Consider the following 25,156-nt stretch of genomic DNA (forward strand, 5'->3'; position numbering starts at 1 on the left):
TAGCACCTTTATTATGTGTTTTCAAATGTAAAATATATCGAAACATGCATGGGATATGTCTTCCGATACATATATGTGTATTTATATGTATATATATGTACCTATATTTATATTTAGGCAGGGCTACTGTGTAAATTATTATTCATTGCAGATCTTTCTCACAAAACGTCTAAAATAAAAAATATGATACATAGCACGTATCTCGATAAGTGCGTAGTTTACAATCACATTGTAAAAAGTTATAATTTTAACATTGACTTTAATAACATTTTTATGCATGATGTTGCAGTCACAACTCTACATCTCCCGCTTTGAGCTTGATTTCATCCATTTCTGCTGCGATTTCTTCACAGGAACAGCTGGATAAGGTAATAAGATGCCCCCCCCCTTTTTTTTTTACCTTAAAGTGCTTCATTTAAGCAATATTATGGATTGGTAATGTGTGTGTGTGTGATCTCGTGGCCATCCAGCGGACTTCTCATTTCTGCCCTTAAATCCCCGCAAAAAAAATCAGTTCAGCTCCCAGTCCGAACTGCTCAGCCCGAACAGAAGTCCATTTTAACCTACTTCTGATTGTGGTGTTGATTTGAAACTTTGCAAGTATGTGTAATCCGGATGAAAGTACAATAATATATCGTCGGCTTACTTCTAAAACCTCGTAACTCCATTTCAGTCAATTTTACAGGAGAACATATGATCTTTTGGAGCACGGTTTCGACTGACAAAGATACGAGGTATTATAATTTGTGAATAGAAAAGAGACTAAGTAGAGTTTACTTACGAGGTTTAATCAGCTTATGCACTATTAAAAAAATGAAAAAAATATATATATACACCAAACACATCCGGAATATAAAAATTGGGAAAATCTGGACTTACGAGGTTTTAGAAGCCGACGATGTGTGTAACTCAGTTATAATGTATAACTTGTAGATGATAAGTAGAGACCCGTGAATTTCGCGGATTCATTTCGTGTTATGCTGAAATTCAAATAATTATACCTTAGTGCTGCTTCTGTCATTGGTTCTCTGTTAATCTAGAGGACTGAGGGTCAATTAGAGAACCCTCACTCATAGAAGTGTCGAATCACAGGCCACCCGGTCGAGACGACTCACAAGTCAACAGCCAACGAACAGTTGGCATTTTCCCGAGTGTGTAGAGGATATTGGAGTCCATCCTGGAGGTCATTGAATCCGCGAAAATCACGGGTCTCTAATGATAAGCTGTAATTTTTTTTTTCCTTGTGGATGTTACATCGTGTGTGTGGGGGTGTGTTCCTGTGCTGTCCGAAGCTGCGGACGATAGTGGAGAGCCACCAGGATCTCCTCGGCGCATCGGCCCCGACGGCCTTGAGCTCCGCCGAGGGCAACCTCCGGTGGCTGTCGACCCACGGCCCGGCGGTCGTCTCCTGGCTGCAGGAGCAGAGCTACCGCCTCCCGACGTCCCTGCGACCCGAAACTTACGTCGTCCGCCTGGCGCCCGACCTGGACAACTTCACCTTCGCCGGCGAGGTCACCGTCACCCTGGCGGTCGTCGAGGCCACCGACCGCGTGGTCCTTCATGCCAACGACCTGTCCGTGGACCGCGGGAGCATCGCGCTGTTGTCCCTGTCCGGCGGCTCCGGCGTTGCTGTCGTCGACGTGGTCGAGGACGGTCGCCGTCACTTCCTGATCGTCAGGCTGAACCGGAGTCTCGCGGCGAGGGAGCGACTGAACCTCAGCATAAGCTACACCGGCCACATGAGGGACGACATGTACGGCTTCTACAGGAGCTACTACCACCTGGATGGCCGGAAGAGGTGACGTGATACACCCCGCAGACAGGGGGCGGGCCCCTTGATACCCGCTGTCGTCCGTGTTCCACGCGCCAGCGCTTTCAGTTTTTTCATTCGAATTTTGGGTTCTGAAGACATGTGGACATTCGTAAGAGAAGGGAAATCAAATATATGACTTGATGTAAACTTTTGGACATACGCCATTGCCAATCGCATGTATGTCTGTAGAAGAAAACTACAAAAAAAACAACACACAAATTACAAAAACACAAATTAAGCAAAAAAAATTGCTGTTGTCAGTATATAAACACCACATAATGTTCCATAACAGGAATATGGTCAAAAAAAACAACTGTTCACTGAATATTTTGGGTTCAATATATTTGTGTTGTCATCATTTGTGGTTTTTTTCTCTCGTTCTTTTAGTCCATTTTTTCTTTGTTTTTCTTTGTTAGTTGACCATATTCCTGTTTTGGAATATTATGTGGTGTTTATATCCTGACAACAGCTTTTTTTTTTGCTTAATTTGTGTTTTTTGTAGTTTCCTTCTACAGACATACATGTGCTTAGCAATGGCGTAGGTCCAAAAGTTTACATCAAGTCATGCCTTCCCATTGCACAAATCTTTCAAAGATAATATAAATTAAATATGTACCACCCTGTAACTTAATTTGTTGGTCAACACCTATTCAAATTAATGATTTCGTATTATAAATTTTTTTTTATAAAACTGACCTGAGGATGATATACCAGGAAAGAATATCAAAATATCGTAATCTGAATTAGCAAAACTAACGTTGGAATTTAAGTTCCGGTTTGTGTTAAAAATGTTCGAACGAGTTAATTTTTCTAATTTTCTTCGGTGGAAAGTCTAGGGCAGCAACTGTCTGCAAAAGCTCGAAAACCAACCTAGTTTTGTTAAGCAACTATGCAGAAGAACTCTCAAGGGCATGGCTCAAGGGTTGGCCTAAGATCTTCTCGATGATAATGTGAATAAATGAAGGCACTGAATATCCTTACAAGTCCACAATGCTGAAAAGACTTTCCATTTATCCACGTTGAGGTTTTGTTAAACTTAGGAAACTTGAATTTTATATATATATTTTTAGGTGGTAACATAATTTAGCATTGGAAAATGACTTCCCAAATTTATTACTTTTATTAAGCCCTCATTCGAGGACATTGGAGTAGAAAATTCATACATTGACTTCAACCAATTATGATATATTTGTAGTAATGACATTCATAATGCTTCACAGTGGTTGGTGCCCCTCCGGAACCAAATTGCTGCCTATGCCAAAATATCTCAAAGGCACAACCTTGACTGGTGTGGGAAGTTAATAAGTGTGTCCTTATGAATCGAGATCAGTGGCATGTTGTCGTTTGAGCCAAGTCTCTCTTTGGCTCAAATGTTTAAACTTGTTGCTCTCAAAGCACCTATGGCATTTTCTGTCATATCCCCAAGCAGTTTTTGTTTTGTTTAGAGTGTCAATGTATGTTCTTTCTGTACAACCCCTTTTAACATCTGAAGAAGTAATGTTGATTTTACATGTGTCTTAAATTATTTTTGCTTATACATACCTGCAAACTCAAATTAGGTGATATATATTGAACAGCGTAGAGGAACTCTGTATTAAATCAACGTACTTATTTTTTTTTGCTGAACTGTTTTGTTTCAGATGGATTGGAAGCACGCAGTTCCAGCCTACTCATGCTCGTAGGGCATTTCCATGCTTTGATGAACCCGCTTTCAAAGCCACGTTCAACATGAGCATCTTAGTCCCGGCAGGCTACCATGCTTTGTTCAACAGCAAGAAAATATCTAATGATTCCGAGTAAGTAGTATAGTTATAGCTTTTTCTTAATGAAAGCAGTGCATTCATTCTTTTCTGTATCTCAATTCCATGGTTATAAGAACTCATTACATATATGAACATAGTAAATGTATAAAAGTTAATATTGCACTCCTTATCTTTTTTTAAGTGCTAATATTCTAGGGCTTTATTTTTTTCAACCTCCGATGTGGTATAAAAAAATACATATTTAAATATCACTATAATTTTACTGCCAAACATTTAGCAGAGTCTTGCTTATTTTTCTACATAATCGCTAAAAGATCAAGGCAATTAACACATCGCGTAACACAAGATTCTCGATGCCTTCTTCGAAGACGTCAACCGCCAATGAATAGAGATACAGGGCCAGCGCCTAAATCTCCCTCTTCCTCACGACGCCGCTGTGAGGCGGGTGGACTAATCAAGCGGCTTACTGGCTCCTGCGTCAAGAATTACTCGCAAGATTTGCGAATAGTGGGGTGGAATGCGAATGAATTCCAGAATAGAATGCATTCATCACAATTAGCATGCTAAATTCTGTGAACTGTGGTACCTTAAGCTAAATATACTTTAGTTAACAAGTTATATTTTATGACGAGATATTACCTCACAAATAAAGTTGCGACTTCATTTTTCTCTCGGGGTGTTTGATTACACATATTGTTTGATGTGTTTTAAGTTACGTTTGCAATTGTTTTAGTTATAGTATTAGATCAATGTTTTATTCGTAATATCCTTCATTTGCATTTACATCACTTAACAATCGATGCCTTTGGATTTTAGGCAGCTTTATTTAATATTAGCCTCCTTAATATTTAACTCCTATTATTCCTCCTTCCTATAGCCTTTTTTTTTGTGTGACGTTAAATATGGGGGCACACAGGATACACCCGTACTGTGCAGGATCTCTGCTAGTGATGGAAAGTGAGAGATGCAATCCATATTCTGGTTCCTCATCCTCCATTTTGAACATCTCAGGTTCCTTCGTGTAACTTCTCTTTTGGGAGATGTAGTCTGGTTATCAGGCAATGTGCTCTGGTCTTTATCACCTGAGTTAAGGAAATGGCAAGAGCGTGAGGAAGGGTGGAAGTTAGGACACACCCGTACTCTGCAGGATCTCTGCTAGTGATGGAAAGTGAGAGATAACACCCATGGTTTCTCATCCTCCATTTTGAACATCTGAGGTTCCTCCTGTAACATCTATTTTGGGATGCAATCTGGTTATCAGACAATGTACTCTGGTCTTTGTTACCTGGCAGAGCTAGGGAAATGCTAAGAGAAAGAGCGTGAGGAAGGGTGGTAGATAGGACACAACCGTACTGTGCAGTATCCCTGCTAGTGATAGAAAGTGAGAGATGCAATCCATATTCTGGTTTTTTATCCTAAATTTTGAACATCTCAGGTTCCTTTGTGTAACTTCTATTTTGGGAGATGCAGTCTGGTTATCAGGCAATGTGCTCTGGTCTCTATCACCTGGCAGAGTTAAGGAAATGGCAAGAGCGTGAGTAAGGGTGGAAGTTAGGACACACCTTTACTCTGCATGATCTCTGCTAGTGATGGAAAGTGAGAGATACAACCCATGGTTTCTCATCCTCCATTTTGAACATCTCAGGTTCCTCCTGTAACATCTATTTTGGGATGCAGTCTTGTTCTATTGCAATGTACTCTGGTCATTATCACCTGGCAGAGCTAGGGAAATGACGAGAGAGTGAGGAAGAGTGGTAGATAGGACACATCCATACTGTACAGGATCTCTGCTTGTGATGGAAAGTGGGAGATGCAATCCATATTCTGGTTTCTCATCCTAAATTTTGAACGTCTCAGGTTCCTTCGTGTAACTTCTATTTTGGGATGCAGTCTGGTTATCACACAAAGTACTCTGGTCATTATCACCTGGCAGAGCTAGGGAAATGCTAAGACAAAGAGTGTGAGGAAGGGTGGTAGATAGGACACATCCGTACTGTGCAAGATCTCTGCTAGTGATAGAAAGTGAGAGATGCAATCCATATTCTGGTTTCTCATCCCCCATTTTGAACGTCTCAGGTTCCTCCTGTAACATCTATTTTGGGGTGCAGTCTGGTTATCAGGCAATGTACTCTGGTCTTCATCACCTGGCAGAGCTAGGGCGAGGAAGGGTGGTGACAGAACGCGCCCGTGCCGTGCAGGATCTCTGCTAGTGATAGAAAGTGAGAAATGCAATCCATATTCTGGTTTCTTATCCTAAATTTTGAACGTCTCAGGTTCCTCCGTGTAACATCTATTTTGGGATGCAGTCTGGTTATCAGGCAATGTACTCTGGTCTTCATCACCTGGCAGAGCTAGGGCGAGGAAGGGTGGTGACAGGCCGCGCCCGTGCTGTGCAGGATCTCCGCCGATGGCAGGAGGTGGGAGCGCTTCGAGCAGACGCCGCTCATGTCCACGTACCTGGTGGCCTTTGTGGTGTCGGACTTCGTGGAGCGCAGCAACGCGGCCGGCAACGTGTCGGTGTGGCAGCGGGCCGACGCCGCCCGCCAGGCGCAGTACGCGGTGAACGTGACGCAGCCGATAGTGAGCGCCATGGAGCGGCTGGTGGGGCACGACTACCAGCTCGGCAAGCTGGACCAGGCGGCCATCCCGGACTTCTCGGCGGGCGCCATGGAGAACTGGGGGCTCGTCACCTACAGGTGACGTCCGTCCTCCACACGTCCTTTAGTCCCCGCTGTGCTATCCATAGATGCAGTTAATAACCCAATAATAATAACTACTAAATGGTACTGCACATATGAATATTCAGATATTAAATTTTGTGGAATTTTGTTCACACATTAGTAATCAATAAAACAACCACTTTCGTTTACTAGATGTGTACAATCGAATAATACTCCCATCAAATACTTTTATTCGAATAATCATAACATATATGGATGTATTTCATTCTTGAACATTACCATGAGTTTTCTACTCTTTTCCTTTGCTTCCCATTTCCACACATTAACTCTAGTTCCAACTGTGCTTTTCATATTTAAACGCTTACTTCTCTTATTTCCACAACCACTATGCTTACTCTAGTTGTGATTCTTCTACTCGGTGGCTTCCTTTTCTTGCTTCCCATTCCCCCACATTTACTCTAGTTCCTACTGTGCTTCCACTTCTTTCGTGTTTCCACTTTCTACTACACTTTCTGTAGTTGTGCTTTGCTTACTCGGATGCTTCTTCCTCTTATTTTCCCTATTTGTAAGCTTCCTTCTCTGCTGTCGTGGTGTATATATATGTCACATTTATCCCAGTCCATATATATATATATATATATGGACTGGGATAAATGTGACATACCTAATAAATTTGTTAAATCAACTTTTTAGTTTCATTTTTTTAATATAAAATTATAACAATATGGTGTGTTGATAAATGACCTTTATATCCACAGCTTTGGTCTTATTACTTTTTTTAATTAAGCATCTTTTTGTACTTGAACCTGAGTCTTTATCTCATCCAGGGAACGTCTGATCCTGTGGGACGAAGAAGTGTCTACGACTGCGGACAAGATGAACATAGCGACGATAATAGGCCACGAAGTTGCCCACAAGTGGTTCGGCAATCTAGTGACCCTCTCGTGGTGGACCTACACCTGGCTGAACGAGGGCTTCGCCACGTATTTCCAGACGTTTGCACCAGCACAGGTAAATGTACCTACGAACACGAAAGAGGCAACAAGAATTTGTTCATTCCTACGACTCTGACTGTCACAGGAATTCTTCAAATTCTTTGCAAATACAATTATGCCCAATGGATGGATGCAATAATGTTTTACCATGCATTTTAATTAGTGCTGAACACTTTTATTAGTCTCTATAAAACAGAAAATACACCCAATGACTAAAAATGACGAATTCTAACGTTTTAAGAGCAATCTATGGGAATGATTAATGCTTATAATTTTGAGAGTTAGTGATTTCATGAACCTTATTTAATTTTCGATTTCATAGGAAAGATTCACACCTCTGATTGCCACGAAGGATGTTTGTTGTAACTCTAATGTATCTTGAAATCAGGGGCGCAACAACTAAATTTCCAAAGGGGGGGCAATATACCTTTTTATATAGAATCATCGATCCCCTCTATTGAAGCGGGTGGTCCGGGGGTCCTCCCCGGGAAAATTTGTATTTCAAGGTGGAAAATGGTGCTATTTAAGCAGTTTTATTATCTAAAAATTGATTACACAGCACTTTCTTTGCCCCCGTTTGCCCCCACTTCAAGGTTTCAGAGGAAGGGCAAAATACCCTTCCCCCCCCCCCCTGTTGCGCCCCTGCTTGAAATGGCATCAATCTTATCACTGCCGCTTTCATAACATGTTGTCTGTAAAAGTTTAAAGAGATCTAATATTTTTCCAACTCATCTCGAACGGCGCAGGTGGAGACGGACTGGAGACTCGGCGAGCTGTTCGTGATCCTCCACCACCAGGCCGCTCTGGAGTCGGACGCTCGCGAGACGTCGCGCCCGATGGTCCACAGCGTCAACTCCCCGGCGGAGATCTGGTCCGTCTTCGACTTCGTCAGCTACGCCAAAGGCAGGCTCTCTGTTCAGTAACGTTCAACGCAGTGACTATCACTACAAAATTTTACTGAGCCGTTTAGAAAATCTGGCTCGCGTAATTACTTACAAAATGATGATGGTAAATCAGTAGATATTTTCATCACATTTGAAGGGGGAAAAAATCATTACTTTATAATCTGCAAACTATCCCTTGACATAAATTTTTTGTTTGGTTATTTGTAACCGTCAAGTTCTTGTGCATTGCCGTTACTAATGAATTTTCTGGCGTGTTTCTCATGCAGCTGGATCGGTGATAAGAATGATGGAGCACTTTCTCACAGGCGATGTCTTCATCAGAGGCCTCCATGACTATCTTGGAAAACAGTAAGTCTGTTATTTGTGTACTGGGCACAAGCCTCAGTGAAACAAAAGATACTCGTAATTTTTTTAACAGCAGATTCACAAATTATTTTACAAGCCGGCATAATTTTTAAACATTTGTGGGCACTACAGTCTGTTAGACTACATATTTTTCAACTTGACCAACAATAACTACGACCTGACTGCCTAGCTGTCGGATTTTCATCGTTTATTACACAACATTTTTTTTAATGTTTGAACTAAATGACACAAAAATCAGTAGAAATTGTTACGCAAAAATTAAAGCAATCATTAGAAATTCTTGATAAATATCTCTCATCGCCAGTAAAGTCAATTGCACGTAAGTTCCACAGTTTTGAGTTACTCGTGTTCTGAGGTTTGTACACCTGAATATCTTGGCTAACCTTCCGGAGCTATTTCAAAGGGCATGTTAACAAGAGCATAATGACAGGGTTTGACAAATTTTGCGTGTAGAATTTTAAAGGTAACGTGGTTTAAATCCAGACAGTATAGTTCAAAAGATAGTTTTACTAAAGTTAAAACACACTAAAATTGGCCATTTAGATCTGAAATAATACTTAGAACCCTGTGCACTGGCCACTTGGTCGTAAAATAATCTTGATAATTTTAATAAATTAGGAAGGTAATATTTTAAATTATACAGACCTCACGTTATTATAACTTGTTGTTCCAGCGGCTACGGAAACGTGGGCCCCGACGACTTGTACTCCGCCCTGCAGAACGCCAGCAACTCGACTGAGGTCAGCGTGAAGACAGTGATGGACACCTGGACCACCCAGATGGGCTACCCTCTCGTCACAGTCACCCGGGACTACAGCACGGGGGTTGTCACTGTCGAGCAGGTGAGGTTTTCAATGTGTGGTACACGGCAACTACTTTGTCTATGATCAGATTAGATCCTCCCTCGCAACCGTCTAAGATTGTTGCAAGAATCCCCGCCAAAAGTTCCATTCCAATTCTAGGAAGGACGACATTAATTATAAACAAGAATAGGGGCAAATAATATTAAAATAATAATAAAGAAAAAACTGCGAGTTTTAAAGTTTGTCCAGTTAAGTACTTTTTATTAGAATCTTCCTTTGCAAAACCACACGTGTATGCTAGGTTACATTACTGTATTAAGTAATTATTTATCCTACGCAAACACTTCTGGTGACGGATTCCTCAGCGCCACTTCATGCCGACGGTCGTGCCCATGTGGCAGGGAGCTAGACATTTAATGATTTGTGCTCAAATACTGGCTTCAGTCACAATGAGTCATACTGAGTTTAGGTTCGGTAGCTAAATGCATATTATTATGTTTGAAGTCCATTATGTTGTTTTTTTGTGCACACTGTTATGCATATTTTGTTCAGTAAAAACAATATATTTTTTGATCAAATTATACATATAAAACCCTCTTGATCATGAGCCCATGGAAGTACTGAATAAGGCAATGCATTGAAATTATTTATTTTTACGTAAAAACAAATTATCAAATATTAATTTTTTTTAAATTTATGCATACTGACAATAATATGTCATAAACATTAACAGTAATTACTATTATGAAACCACTAAAACCTTGAACGAGTCTTGGGCTAAACCAGTGTTGTTCAATGAATTCCGTATTTTCCTAAAAATCTGAGAGAATTTAAAAACGTTCTTTGATAAGCGAATCACCCACCTTGGCCCTGGTATTCTTCGCGATGGTTTGCGCGCATGGTCACTTTCTTTGTCATTAACTTTAGCGAGGCGACAATAGCCCTATAACGCGCAGAGAAATATAAGTGCGGTGCCTTTCATGGCCCACCTTAGGAAAGAGCTTTACTTCACAACACATGGAAAATTTAAAATTAAAAACCATATTTATATACAGCATTTGTCAAGAATAGGCTCTTTTGGTTTTGAAGTAAACGCTTGAATCATACAGTATCGAGGAGAGTGTTTATTTTCTCTTCAGGAAAGATTCCTGCTACATACTAGCACATCCTCCAGCGACTACCACGACTACAAGTGGTGGATTCCTCTAACCTACACCAGTAAGACCATTGCCAACTTTGCCAACACCACTCCGGCCGCATGGCTACCAGCAGAAAACTCCCAGATATCCATAGTCAGCAGTGCATCTGCTAATGACTGGCTCATCTTTAATCTCCAAGAAACAGGTTCGTAGTACTACTTACAAATTTATCACAAACACACAAAAAGGATTTCTCTGAGTTCCGTATGCCTTTGGTACATATCCTTTAACTAACGAAAACATTAGAAATTAATGGCTAATGAATTCGTGGATGGAAAAAATGGAAGGGACTTGTATTACGACCCTTCAAGCCATTTGGTGTTATTGCCTGAGATTTTACTATAAAGAAAATATTAGTGACATCAAGGTGAGGACAGATTTTAATAACGCAAAAGTTTCTGAAAATACCACGAGTTTCTATGTTATAGAACCTGGTGAGTTTCTAAGGCCACGCTGAGTTGATAATGTTATTTTTAGCTTGATGTGAGATGAAACGATCTTTGCGAAATCTCGCTGCAAAAAAAAAGCACAAGTGCCAAATACATCCCTGGTACCCATTACGTATTTTATTGAAGGAAATGGCTGCTTTAAATACTAAAGCAAACCTTTTCGAGAGGAGTTCGATGGCTGGAATATAATTTCAGTTTGGTAATCGACAAGATTATAATTTTTTTACTTGTATTTAACTGTCTTTCTCAGTTGGTTGTTCTCCCTTCTTGTGTAGTGTATCACAAGTCTCACTCCTGGGAGCCAGGTGAGACAAGGCAAGTTTCACGTACGCCCAGTGGCACATATTTAGATATGCGTTCGATCTGCTTCAAGGCGAGCTTTGTTATGACCCATTTCTTAGTCGATCAACTTTCTTTTCTTTTCTTAACGAACTGTGACTATTTGTACTCTCTTCGTGAATTTTTCCCGAATTTAGAGCTAAATAATTACGAATTTCCAAGATGGCGTCCAAATTTCAAGATGGCGGGTGCCTCGGTAATAAACAAGTTATTAATGCACTCTAGCGGGTAAAACTTAAACTAATATGACGGTAGCGCACTCCAGCAGATGAAAACAACATGGCAGATGTGACATCATACCTGCTGACGATGTATACCTTGGGTATTGGTGGTTAGGTTAGCAAGGTGGGGCAAGTTCACGAAAGACATTGCATGCATGTTATCGTTTATTTGACGTGTCCTCAGGCTACTACCGGGTGAACTACGACCTGGCGAACTGGCGGCTGATCACGGAGCAGCTGAGCGGCGACCAGTGGCACGCCATCCCTCCGGTGAGCAGAGCCCAGCTGCTGGACGACGGCCTGAACCTGGCGAGGGCCGGCCTCCTGGACTACGAGGTGGCTCTGAACCTCACCACCTACCTCTCCCGGGAGACCGACTACGTGCCCTGGTACTCCGCCCTCACCGCCTTCACCTTCCTGGACGCCCGGCTGAGGGGCGCTGCCCCCCAGGACTACCAGCTCTTCACGGTACTGTGACAAGGAACTTGTCTGTGCCATGTTGTATATAAGAATACAGTATTCACCTGCGAACTTTGGGCAAAAAATCTAAACATTTTCACTGTAAGGGCCGCCCTGGAACATGGGTCACACCATAAAATCAGTCTCCAGTAGAATACACCTGAAGTCTTATGGTCTCTGTCTTAGCTTATTGGGCACGGGTTCTTCTTTTATCCTCTTTTCATCCTTTAAGTCCTAATAAAATACTATTTTTTATACTTGTGTTTCTCCTCTCCTCTATTGGTATGCCTCACAAGACAGCAGCAAATGAGTGGGTGGCATTTGACCGAGTGTACGTAGAACTGCACCGAAGTCATACATGCCCGGAAAGATTTATCCAGATGCAATACCACATTCCTCCTCTGGTAACTTGACCTTCACACATTGAAACTTTTTGGTAACTGCCTGCTCTTAAAACAAAAAGTAAGGGGGGGGGGGTTGTCTGTAAAGTCGGTTTACGGACGATAATTTTACGTGATAACGTCATAAGAAAGCATTGATGAAAAATTGCATACTTTTTACAGTTTTTTGCAAATTTAATTTAAATAATTTGTTCAAGTATAACCACGAACAATTAGTTAAAAAGCCCGCCTTAACCTGTTTGATATTATAGAAGATTTTCTCGCACGGTGGTTGGCCGGTTCTCGCACGCTCGGCTCAGGCGGAACATGACAATGAGTCATGCTTTTTTCGTGCGTGCAGCCGGCGTTCATCGATTTATAAGACGTTATCACGTCAAAAAAATAATTTAGTTGAAATGAGGGAGTAGAACGCATTTGACTCTAACCAATACATGATAATATGTGACTGAAAATTTCCCAATCAACCTTTTGTCACTCTTTATACAAATTGTCTCTGAAGGTAGTCTCAAATGATGTATCCAAGATATGGTCACATGGGAAACATGCAGTTTAATCATCTTACTGCAGACTGCATATGTGCTAAAAATATATAAATATAGTAAATGTTTACCATTTTTATCTGAAACGAATGTATTTCAATGATTTCAGGTGAATCATCGCTAATTCAAAATGCTAATATGCTTTATAGAATATTGCATTAAGTGGTAACATAGCCTAGCTGGATTCACAGATTTGTTATTGATCATTATTAACAACTGAATAAAAAACAATGGTTTTCGGCGAACTATTTTTTTTCCATGGCAAATTTTATTCAAGAGAAATTTCAATGAGTTTTTAAATTTTGTAGAGTGATGCGTGTGGCCGAGTTCACGAGTTTTTACGTTGTTCACTTCTCGTTTACAGAACTACGTTCTGAACCTCACTGACGGCATATACAGCTCCCTGGGCTTCGCGGAGGGCCCTGCCGACCACCACACCGCCAAGCTGCTCCGGGCCCTGGTCCTGGGCTGGGCCTGTGACCTGGGCCTGGAGAGCTGCGTCACCTGGGCGAGGCAGCAGCTGGCTCTGCAGATGGGCAACGCATCTTACAGGTCTGTATAGGCTACGTGGGCTACACCAATCATTCTTATTTTGATTTTTTCTTGAATACTTGCAACATCCAAAAGTACAACTTCTGAAATGACACAGATTTACCTTTGGGCAGTACTCGTGTCATGTTGTAATCATTCTGACATGACTCCCTTGTAAAATATCACTTACATCCTTTCAACTGTTACGGGTTTAAGTTCGTTAGTAAATACCAGATGGTAAAAAAAAAGGTTTAAAAACTCAGGAAGATAAAATTTATGACAGAAACTCAAAATTGTAACTACAGCAAAGCGGTCGTCCATTAATCACGTGATGTTTTTTTAGCAAATTTTTAACCCCCCCTCCCCCAATAAATCACATGTATTTTTTTGGTACAAAATATTTTTAAAAATTTCAGAATAATATCTTTAAATACAGGTATAATCTAATTTAATTCTGGAAAATTAAGCACAGTGATAAAAATGTCCAGACACACATTAAGTTTGCAGGTTTATTCTCACTGGCATAAAAATAATAAAGGAAAGGCTTATATGTGATATACGCATGTATTCGGCGCCAAAATCACAGTCTTACTGGCGACTGGCAAGCCGAGCCGGGTGGTTCATGTTGCGGCGGGCGTGGATATTGTTGCCTGGCTACGGCGAGTCAAGGTCACGCGTCCCTTTTCGGTTTAGTAGAAATGGCGCGAAAAAATAAATACACGTGATATCTCTCTACACCCCCACTCCCCCCTTGTGATATTTCGTGATTTTTCCCGACACCCCCCCCCCCCTTTCGAGCCTCACGTGATTAATGGACGATCCCAAAAGAATGTGAAGAAAACTCAAGACGGTGGGGTATAGTCTCCCTTGAGAAAAAAAAACTTTGCAGTCATTCGCGTACTGGACAGTAGTGTACTCACATGTAAAGCGATTGTTCGTTTGCCAGGATCCTGCCGGATGTGATCAGAGTGGTGTACTGCACCGCCCTGAGGCACGGCGGGGTGGCCGAGTGGGACCACGTGTGGCGTCGCTTCAACGAGTCCAACTCCGGCACTGAGCAGGTCCTGCTACTCGGCGTCCTGGGCTGCACCAACGACGAGGCGACCATCAACAGGCAAGTGCAGTTCGACTGGTGTCCGACCATCAACAGTTAAGTACTGTGTTTCTGATGTCCGACCATCAACAGGCAAGTGCAGTTTGACTGAAGTCCGACCATCAACAGGAAAGTGCAGTTTGACTGGTGTCCGACCATCAACAGTTACGTGCTTCTGATGTCCGACCATCAACAGGTAAGTGCTGTGTTACTGATGTCCGACCATTAACAGGCAAGTGCTGTGTTACTGATGTCCGACCATCAACAGGCAAGTGCAGTTTGACTGATGTCCGACCATTAACAGTTACGTGCTTCTGATGTCCGACCATCAACAGGTAAGTGCTGTGTTACTGATGTCCGACCATCAACAGGCAAGTGTTGTGTTACTGATGTCCGACCATCAACAGGCAAGTGCTGTGTTACTGATGTCCGACCATCAACAGGCAAGTGCAGTTTGACTGATGTCCGACCATTAACAGTTACGTGCTTCTGATGTCCAACCATCAACAGGTAAGTACAGTGTTACTCATGTCCGACCATTTCACAGTTAAGTCCTTCTGATGTCCGACCATCATCAAATAAGTACAGTGTTACTGATGTCCGACCATCAACAGGAAAGTTCTGTGTTACGGGTGTCTGGCCATCAACAGGTAAGTTCAGTGTTAGTGATGTCCATTCATCAACTGATGTCTGACCATCAACAGGTAAGTTCTGTGTTACTGGTGTCCGACCAACAACAGGTAAGCGCAGTGTGACTGATGTGCGACCATCAACAGGTAAGTGCTGCGTTAATGATGTCCAGCATCAGTAGGTAAGTGCAGTGTCGCTGATGTCTGGTCATCAACAGTGTTGTGTAGATTGACTGCTATCCGTTGATCAAACTGCAATCTTCTTTGACGCAACTCTCCATTCCTTCCTATCCTCCACTATATGTTTATGTCCCTATGACTAGCGCATTATATCGGCTTCAATCTGGTTCACATATGTACGTTTTATCTTACAAATCATGTATTAATGCTCCTCCATGCATGCCATAGTTAATCAATGTACCTACAATCAGAAATTTTCAAATAATCTAAAAAGATTTTTCATTTGGTTAGTTACCTATTGAAGTCTGAATGGTCATATAGAGTAAAGGTTCGATTCTTTGGTAATGCTAGTATAGTTATTGTTTTAGGTAATAAACATAGGTTTGAATTTACCCCTGCCCCAATTTTAGTTGAAAAAGGGATTTTTAGATACTTGCGTCCACATTAACATTTGATTGGTTTTTTTTTCAGTGATAATAAAGTCACGTTGTTCACAAAATTGGCAGGGAAATTTTTTTAGTTACGAATACAAATGATAGTGCTTAATATAAATACAAATTTAAATATATAACTTAGTGCATGTTCTCCAATAAAACTTGTGTGTTCCTATATTTAGTTTATTATTTCAATCAACTGAAATCTTTAATTTTATTCATTCAAATATAATACGAAACAGAAATTTTCACCCCTGACATACTTATCAATACAATGAAATTTAAGAGTGTCTAAAAAAATTATCAAAATAATTAAGCATAATCTGCATTTTCAAAGGTAATTCACTAAGATGATTTAATTTTCTCGCAAACCCAAACTTGGCAATGTTGTTGAGTGGTTTGGCATGCGTGTTACAGGTACCTTCAGCTCTCCATCAGCGAGGACTCTGGGATACGCAGCCAAGACGCCGCCAGCGCCTTCACAGCTGTCGTCAACAATCCAGGAGGAGTGGACATTGCTTTCAACTTCCTCGTAAACAACTACATGAACATCTCGTCGTTGTAAGACATCGCACAGTTATTACTGGGATTCTTGTGTTACCTAAGGAATAAAAATCGACAAGCGAAAATTTTTTGGTCTTTCAGGACGCTACAGCTTACCGTTTAGAAAAATTGGTCTACCTTCATAAATTGACATTGAACTCTGAACGCGATTTATGTTGTTTCAGCTATGGTGGCATGAACTCCATCGGCAGTATTTTAACTAGGATTGCAGCCCAGTCGTCTACAAGGGAACAGGCAGATGCGGTGAGCAGCGATCGTGAATTGCCCGTCTTAATTTTTTTTTTAATTTGTTAGCTCGTAGACAATGATATGAATCATATTGCACCCGTTTTTATTTTATAGTGTAATAATTTGTGTGTAGTTTTTAGTTTACCTTCAGTGAATCTGGTGGATGTTAAATACGATATATAATTCCTTAACTAAATTAAGGCCGTATTATAATGTTGTTTTTAACGTGATGTCATTAACACTACAGTGAAGGGTTTTATTTTTGTAGTATATATTATGGGTTGTTATTTATCAGCAGCATAACTAACTAAATATATAAGTATGTATATAGTAAAATTATCTCGCTTTAGTTTGTTGAGGGCTTTGCCTCCTACTCCCCCCACCCCCCATTTTCTTTCACCGATGTGTCATCAGCTGTATCTTTAGTGGGAAAATAAAATTTTTATGTTTTTCTTATTTATTAAAATTAATTAAAATTATTTATTTACACGTAATAATTATAATAATAATAATTAAAATTATTTATTTACACGTAATGATTATAATAATAATAATTAAAATTATTTATTTACACGTGTATATGAAAGATGGCGTAGCTATAGTTGGCAGGTGTAACCGCACTTCCAACAGTTTAACGCGCGTTGCATCCCCTTGGACCTACGGCATTTTGTGCAGTGTACTCGACTACAATGTCTGTAGAGTGCACTCGACTACAGTGTCATGAGTTTGCACTCTACTACAGTGTCTGGAGCGTGCACTCAACCGCAATGTCTGGAGCGTGGCCTCGACCACAATGTCTGTAGCGTGCACTAGACCACTACAGTGTCTGTAGCATGCACTAGACCACAGTGTCTGGAGCGTGTACTAGACTACAGTGTCTGAGTGTGCACTCGATCACCACAGTGCGTGGAGCGTGCACTAGACTACAGTGTCTGGAGCGTGGACTAGACTACAGTGTCTGGAGTGTGCACTCGATCACCACAGTGCGTGGAGCGTGCACTAGACTACAGTGTCTGGAGCGTGGACTAGACTACAGTGTCTGGAGTGTGCACTCGATCACCACAGTGCGTGGAGCGTGCACTAGACTACAGTGTCTGGAGCGTGGACTAGACTACAGTGTCTGGAGTGTGCACTCGATCACCACAGTGCGTGGAGCGTGCACTAGACTACAGTGTCTGGAGCGTGGACTAGACTACAGTGTCTGGAGTGTGCACTCGATCACCACAGTGCGTGGAGCGTGCACTAGACTACAGTGTCTGGAGCGTGGACTAGACTACAGTGTCTGGAGTGTGCACTCGATCACCACAGTGCGTGGAGCGTGCACTAGACTACAGTGTCTGGAGCGTGGACTAGACTACAGTGTCTGGAGTGTGCACTCGATCACCACAGTGCGTGGAGCGTGCACTAGACTACAGTGTCTGGAGCGTGGACTAGACTACAGTGTCTGGAGTGTGCACTCGATCACCACAGTGCGTGGAGCGTGCACTAGACTACAGTGTCTGGAGCGTGGACTAGACTACAGTGTCTGGAGTGTGCACTCGATCACCACAGTGCGTGGAGCGTGCACTAGACTACAGTGTCTGGAGCGTGGACTAGACTACAGTGTCTGGAGTGTGCACTCGATCACCACAGTGCGTGGAGCGTGCACTAGACTACAGTGTCTGGAGCGTGGACTAGACTACAGTGTCTGGAGTGTGCACTCGATCACCACAGTGCGTGGAGCGTGCACTAGACTACAGTGTCTGGAGCGTGGACTAGACTACAGTGTCTGGAGTGTGCACTCGATCACCACAGTGCGTGGAGCGTGCACTAGACTACAGTGTCTGGAGCGTGGACTAGACTACAGTGTCTGGAGTGTGCACTCGATCACCACAGTGCGTGGAGCGTGCACTAGACTACAGTGTCTGGAGCGTGGACTAGACTACAGTGTCTGGAGTGTGCACTCGATCACCACAGTACGTGGAGCGTGCACTAGACTGCAGTGTCTGGAGCGTGGACTAGACTACAGTGTCTGGAGTGTGCACTCGATCACCACAGTGCGTGGAGCGTGCACTAGACTACAGTGTCTGGAGCGTGGCCTCGACCACAGTGTCTGTAGCGTGCACTAGACCACTACAGTGTCTGTAGCATGCACTAGACCACAGTGTCTGTAGCGTGCACTAGACTACAGTGTCTGGAGTGTGCACTCAACCGCAATGTCTGGAGCGTGGCCTCGACCACAGTGTCTGTAGCGTGCACTAGACCACTACAGTGTCTGTAGCATGCACTAGACCACAGTGTCTGTAGCATGCACTAGACCACAGTGTCTGTAGCGTGCACTAGACTACAGTGTCTGGAGTGTGCACTCGATCACCACAGTGCATGTAGCGTGCACTAGACTACAGTGTCTGGAGCGTAGACTAGACTACAGTGTCTGGAGTGTGCACTCGATCACCACAGTGCATGTAGCGTGCACTAGACTACAGTGTCTGGAGTGTGCACTCAACCGCAATGTCTGGAGCGTGGCCTCGACCACAGTGTCTGTAGCGTGCACTAGACCACTACAGTGTCTGTAGCATGCACTAGACCACAGTGTCTGTAGCATGCACTAGACTACAGTGTCTGGAGCGTGGACTAGACTACAGTGTCTGGAGTGTGCACTCGATCACCACAGTGCATGTAGCGTGCACTAGACTACAGTGTGTGGAGCGTGCACTCGACCACCGCAGTGTCCGGAGTATGGCCTCGACTACCACAGTGCGTGGAGCGGTGCGCGGCGGGTGTTGCAGCTGCGGCGGTTCGTGGAGCAGCACCAGGACGGGCTGGGCACGGCTCTGGACTCCTCGCGGCGCGCGCTGGAGGCGGCCGAGGAGAACCTGGCGTGGCTGGGCGCGCGCGGCGACCACATCCTCGCCTGGCTGCGGCGCCGCGCCGAGACGGACCCCGCGTCCCCCGAGACGACTCCCGCCACGACGACGACGGGGGCGCCTCCCAGCGCGGCCGGCGCACCGGGTCCCAGCGCCCTCCTGGCGACCGCTACTGCGTCCGTCCTCGTGCTCTCGCTGGCCGCGTGAACAATCCACCCGTCAGGAACTCTTCCGCACTGCACGCAGCTGTGGACAGTGGCGTAGCCAGGATTTGTGTATGGGGGTATGGGGGTGTTAAGAAGCATGCCCCCCTACGCCTTCCCCCGTATTAAAGCGGGGTCCGGGGGTCCACCCCAGGGAACATTTCGATTTTAAGGTGTAAAATAGTGCTATTTAAGCAGTTTTCGGTGCTTACATTTAAATATTGTAATGGTAAAAATTGTATTAATTTTAATATGAAATTTGTTTGAGTAATGAATAAGAAATTAATTAAAGATTTTGTGCTAAAGGGGGGGGGGGGAATTCGAACCCCTAACCCCCCCCCCCCTCCTGGCTACGCCCCTGGCTGTGGATATCTCTGCATTATCGAGATAATACCTACCGTTATTTTCCTCTTACGGAAATTGACGCATTATTTTTTTTTTCATTGATGTTTCATTCAAGCATTTATATATATTTTTTTTAAATAATGGAAAAAAAATTCCACATTATGATATATGATGCTTATTATGTGCGCAGTTGATACTGGAAAGATATTCAAGAAACGGTTTTTAAATAACTTAAAACTATTGGAGTTACCGGGGCTTACACAAAGCATAAACACCCAGTATTTTTGTATGAATACTATTGTTTTTCAGATTTATCTGTTGTTTTACACGAATATTTATGTTCCACGTACAAAAATATATATATTTACAGTGTATATTCGTCAAGATAGATCTCTAGCATTTCTTATATTGTTGCACCCCAAATATTATCGACTGATAATTTTTTGAATATGTTCATTCGGTGGTTAAGAAGAACTCATGCTGGTGTTCATATTTTATGATCAATTCCGTGACTTTTAACGGCTCGAAAATAAAACTTCACTAAATATCTGGTGAGGAAATTTGCGACCAAACAACAATAATTGTAAGAGAGACATCGGAACCCCTTAATTCACAGTAATGACGATAAATTGAAATAAGCAGCTAAACATGTAAACGATACCTCGCTTGGATCGCGGCCTCTTATAAAACAACAGCCTGGTCGCTTCTTCCTAGCCAATGATAATCCTCCCGTCACAGACGCTTACGCTGAAATAAAAAAAAATTTGTGGCTGAGAAAACCTTTGTCAGTATGCGACCCACCAATTATTTTCTGGTAACAACAGAACAACTGTGTAGTATTCACCGAGTGATTTATTTCAGACAGAAAGATTTAACTGTCACTTATAACAATTTCTTTTAGTCAACAAAATAATTTTGTTTTCACCACAAACTTTTTGGTGGGGTCCTTAGTGTCGTAATTCTTTGTAGTGGCTACAAATCTGTTTTTTTTTTACAAGTGCATTTTGCAAAATATTTAATTACTGGAAAAAACGTAGGTTATTACTATTACCAGCAATTAGAAAATTATCACTTTGTATATTATGTTTAGACATGTAACTTTTTTTATTTAATCAGCGGGTGAATAAGGAAACAACTTTTAATTTGAATCGTGAGCGTTCAATATAGAAGGATCCACTTTGTCGTGGACATTTTCAAAAGCTCATTGTTGTCAACATGCGGATGAAGTATTTTTTTACGCTGAAGCAGAAAACAATGACGAAGCTTTACACTAATGGTGCTTATAATTGTATAAATAAAGGTACTTGTATTTTTGTACTGTCATAGCAAATAAAATGTAAAATTAAATCAAACTGATCGCCAACTATTGGTTTTATTTCACCAAGATGATTCCATTTGTGCATTTTAGTTTTTCCCAAGCTGTTATTTTTGTAGAAAACAGTTCACTCATTTATCACCGATTGTTAAATGAATTATGAATGGTTTTGCTGCATATTCGAAACCTATAGATTGTGACATTTTAATTTATTCTTTATTGTCACTCAGAAATTGAAATAATTTTTAGACTCAAGCGAATTTGCCCTCAAAAATGTTTAAAATTAACTATTTAAGGATATGTTACTTCAATTTTTACTCAGGTTACAACATGACAGCCAGTTTTTTTGTGTTTATGCACTGAAACAAACACATGCATAATATTTCCCAAATTTATCTCGTGTCTTTAAATTTAAAATCTACATGTTTGCTGCCAGATTATTATTTGGTGATAGGCTAGTTTGAAAATATTCGTCCAATGCAGTAACACTTGTCGTTGAGACACAGGTTATTTCTAAAGGTTACAACCTAAAATTCAAATACATTACATTTCATTGCTTTTGCTATTGGCTCACTGTTCTTCTGGACGAGTCTGGTCCAATGATAAACCCTCGAATTAGAGACAAAACCATCTGAGACGGCTCACAAGCCAGCGGCCGATGAAGTAGCGTTGTTTGATCGAATATACAGAGGGCTGGGAAGATTTTCCGTGGGATGATTGAAAATGCGAATTATTCCAGTCGCTAGTTATTCGACATGGTTTGAAGGACCAGAGTTCAGAGAAAAACCACCCAAAAATCGTCTTGCCGAATCATGTGTGACCAGGCGAGAAAGTGGAATGTGGCAGCAGCAAACAAACACTAAATATTGAATTGATTATACTCCAGGCTCCAGAAAATAGGCTAGTTTTGCAACTCTGTGCCTGTGTGTTACTTCTGTTCTACCCGGTTTTCTTTAAGCATACAATTCTCCAAAGTTTGTCAGTAAAATTATCTTTGGTCCAATGGAAAAAGCACAAACATAATGTTTAAGATTTTGCAGTCTTGTTCTGTATATACTTCACTTTACTTACGATTCAAATATATTTTTTTTTGACGTGATAACGTCTTATAAATCGATGAACGCCGGCTGCACGCACGAAAAAATTGTCACTTTCCGCCTGAGCCGAGCGTGCAAGAACCGGCCAACCACCGTGCGAGAAAATCTTCTATAATATCAAACAGGTTAAGGCGGGCTTTTTAACTAATTGTTCGTGATTATATTTAAACAAATTATTTAAATTAAATTTGCAAAAACTGTAAAAATATTTGAAAATTAAAAAGTATGCAATTTTTCATCAGTGTTTTCTTATGACGTTATCACGTAAAATTATCGTCCGTAAACCGACTTTACAGACAACCCCCTTTTTTAAAAATTAAACTCTTATGTAGTCGTTAATACTCATTAATCTTGGCATTATAGGAAAGTATTTGGTTCTATAAGATGCTGAAAACCGAAAATATTCTGCTAAAGATCCGGCGGTGATATGTGATGTTTGTTTATGCGTCGCTTGCTTATTTGTCGCTTCCAGCTTTATCTTGGCTCTGCAAATACTCCTTAAGAATTCGAGATACAGACGTCCGAAGCGATAAATTTTTAGCTTTCATAGATACGGCGTGTTGAAAGTGTCTAGTTCAAGTCGACATGTCACAGTTACGGCCAGGTTTTTCAGTCGTTCTCTCTCTGCGGCAGACATGGTCTTAAGCCACGCAAGGTAAGGCCACGTCGCATTTAACGCACGAAACATTCTACAGATGAAACACATTAAAAATCTGCACTTCTCGAAAGGGTTACTAATCACATAAGTTATGTTTTATCACATAAACGTGTTTTGATGTTACAAATGTTAGTGATCAAAATAAATATTTTGTTATGAATCTTAAAATATTAAAAAAAAAACTTATAATGAGCATTAAATACCACTGTAAGTTTAAGTTTTACCACCGGTAATTTTAATTTAGAGAATTTTTACTTGTCTCTATTTGAGTTTTTAGTTAAACTTAAAACTTTTTAAACAAATCTCATGCCAAAAATCTGAAGTAATATTATTTACAAACAAAATATAAAAACATTCCGAAGCTAATGGACGTAGAGACGCATCAGTGGGTGCGAGTTGTGCATCCCTGGAAATCTCGACTTTAGTGGACACATTTAGGGGTACATCGGCATCCCTTGGGAGGTTTCGGAAGCAACGTAAAAATGGCCGCTTCCACTATGATGCACTTTCAATTTCGGCGAACCCATTAGACGAGTGAGGTGACCTCCTAGGGCGACAAATATAAAGGGGAAAAATCAAAATTTTAGTAAAAAAAAATTAATTGCAAAATATGCCTCTTCTACATTGATTTCTGTAACAATTTACAATTTTAATTTTACTAAAATTCATTGGTTTTCTTTTGTTGTTTTATATTAAAGAGCATTGAAAATGGTTTTATAAATTTGAATACAGTTCTTGGGGAAGACATCTTGTTTTACTCACATATGTTAAAACATAATCTACAACATCGCCTTACAAATAATTTGAAGAAAAAAATCCGTGTTTCTTCGTCACCGTGATTTTAAGTTCGAATATATTTATTTGAAATTTGGTACAATGTTAACATAAAATACGTTCTTCTGGTTTTTTTTTTTTAGGAAACAAGATTTTTTTTGTAATGTTGGTCCATTCAAAGCTTAATGCATATTTCTTTTCAATGTAGATATAGTGCCCGGTATTTTTTATTCGCAAAGTTGGTCACCTCAGTTATGGGAGGGTCGACAGATGTTACTGTAGCCTAGGGTGGCAGGCCTGACCTGCGCGCCTTCAGAGGATCTCTTGACTAAAGATGGGTTTACGATTGAAAAACTTAAGTATTATAACTTAAGTATTATAACTTAACCTGTACATAATATCCTGTACGTAATATCCAGTTCATGATTGAATTAGTCTTCGTTCATTCCAGCTGATAAAAACGGGCGAGAAAGCAGCCGTATTAAATTATGTTAAATTTTTGCATTCGTAGGTATCGTCTGCGTTTTGAAATGGATAACTGTTCGTAATCGTTATCGATTCATAATTTGTTTAGTACAAAATTTTTGTCCGTGGTGAAATTTGTTATGTACCTAATTGAAAAACCTAGACAAATGGCTACGATTTAGCCTCAAAATTTCAAAATTTCAGCTCGTAACCTACAATCCGTACACAATTCAGAATCGAGGATCATTAAATTTAATATATAAATACTGGTTCACGTAATTCTGATATCATCCATTCAAAGCCACCATAAAATGACTTTACAGTAAGAAAATATACTCGTATAATAGCAAACATTAACCATAAACATATCTGAATAATCAATTTCCGATAGTTTCATACAAAATAAATATTCCAATTAGGTTATTCCAAGTATTTTATCAGTTATTAACGTGATGCTAGTAATCCCGTATTTCCTTCTCCTTTCGTTTAACATCGTAACCTGCTTTCCCATTGAAACATTATTTCGCGTCAACACATTCTACTGTGCTCTGATTGGCGCTTCTTCTAAAAGGGGAAAAAAAGATTAAATATGACCATCTTTGTTAACTCTTAAGTCATCATATGGTTTATGGTTCGCACACAACCCGTCAAAATCGCTACACGGCAGTCACAAACAAGTATGCATAGAGTCATGCGTTAAGGCCCCCGCCTACCCGGGCACACATACGGTGCGCAGAACTTCAGGTAAAACAACGCGATTTCAAAACTACTCCAGATATCCGGGTAGAGTCTGCTTACGAAAGGCAATTAAGAGTTCGCTGAAGGCCGAAAAGTACATTTGATTTTGGATAAAGTTATTAA

At 41.1% G+C, this 25,156-nt stretch overlaps 1 protein-coding gene across 1 annotated transcript in view; it reads left to right on the forward strand.

Annotated features, from left to right (window-relative positions):
* The window catches only part of LOC134535382 (uncharacterized), an 89,694-nt gene that overhangs the window by 20,089 nt on the left and 44,449 nt on the right, over window positions 1-25,156 (forward strand). The window contains exons 13-28 of the mRNA XM_063374456.1: window positions 290-368; window positions 1,293-1,798; window positions 3,454-3,609; window positions 5,973-6,272; window positions 7,085-7,268; window positions 7,999-8,155; window positions 8,424-8,505; window positions 9,197-9,365; window positions 10,466-10,670; window positions 11,719-12,002; window positions 13,298-13,485; window positions 14,411-14,578; window positions 16,218-16,361; window positions 16,529-16,607; window positions 19,361-19,641; window positions 22,949-23,053. Coding sequence (XP_063230526.1) covers window positions 290-368; window positions 1,293-1,798; window positions 3,454-3,609; window positions 5,973-6,272; window positions 7,085-7,268; window positions 7,999-8,155; window positions 8,424-8,505; window positions 9,197-9,365; window positions 10,466-10,670; window positions 11,719-12,002; window positions 13,298-13,485; window positions 14,411-14,578; window positions 16,218-16,361; window positions 16,529-16,607; window positions 19,361-19,641; window positions 22,949-23,053 — 3,087 coding nt within the window. The remainder of the gene's footprint in view (window positions 1-289; window positions 369-1,292; window positions 1,799-3,453; window positions 3,610-5,972; window positions 6,273-7,084; window positions 7,269-7,998; window positions 8,156-8,423; window positions 8,506-9,196; window positions 9,366-10,465; window positions 10,671-11,718; window positions 12,003-13,297; window positions 13,486-14,410; window positions 14,579-16,217; window positions 16,362-16,528; window positions 16,608-19,360; window positions 19,642-22,948; window positions 23,054-25,156) is intronic.

The sequence above is a fragment of the Bacillus rossius genome, chromosome 8 (genome assembly GCF_032445375.1).
Source record: "Bacillus rossius redtenbacheri isolate Brsri chromosome 8, Brsri_v3, whole genome shotgun sequence".
Classification (NCBI taxonomy): domain Eukaryota; kingdom Metazoa; phylum Arthropoda; class Insecta; order Phasmatodea; family Bacillidae; genus Bacillus; species Bacillus rossius.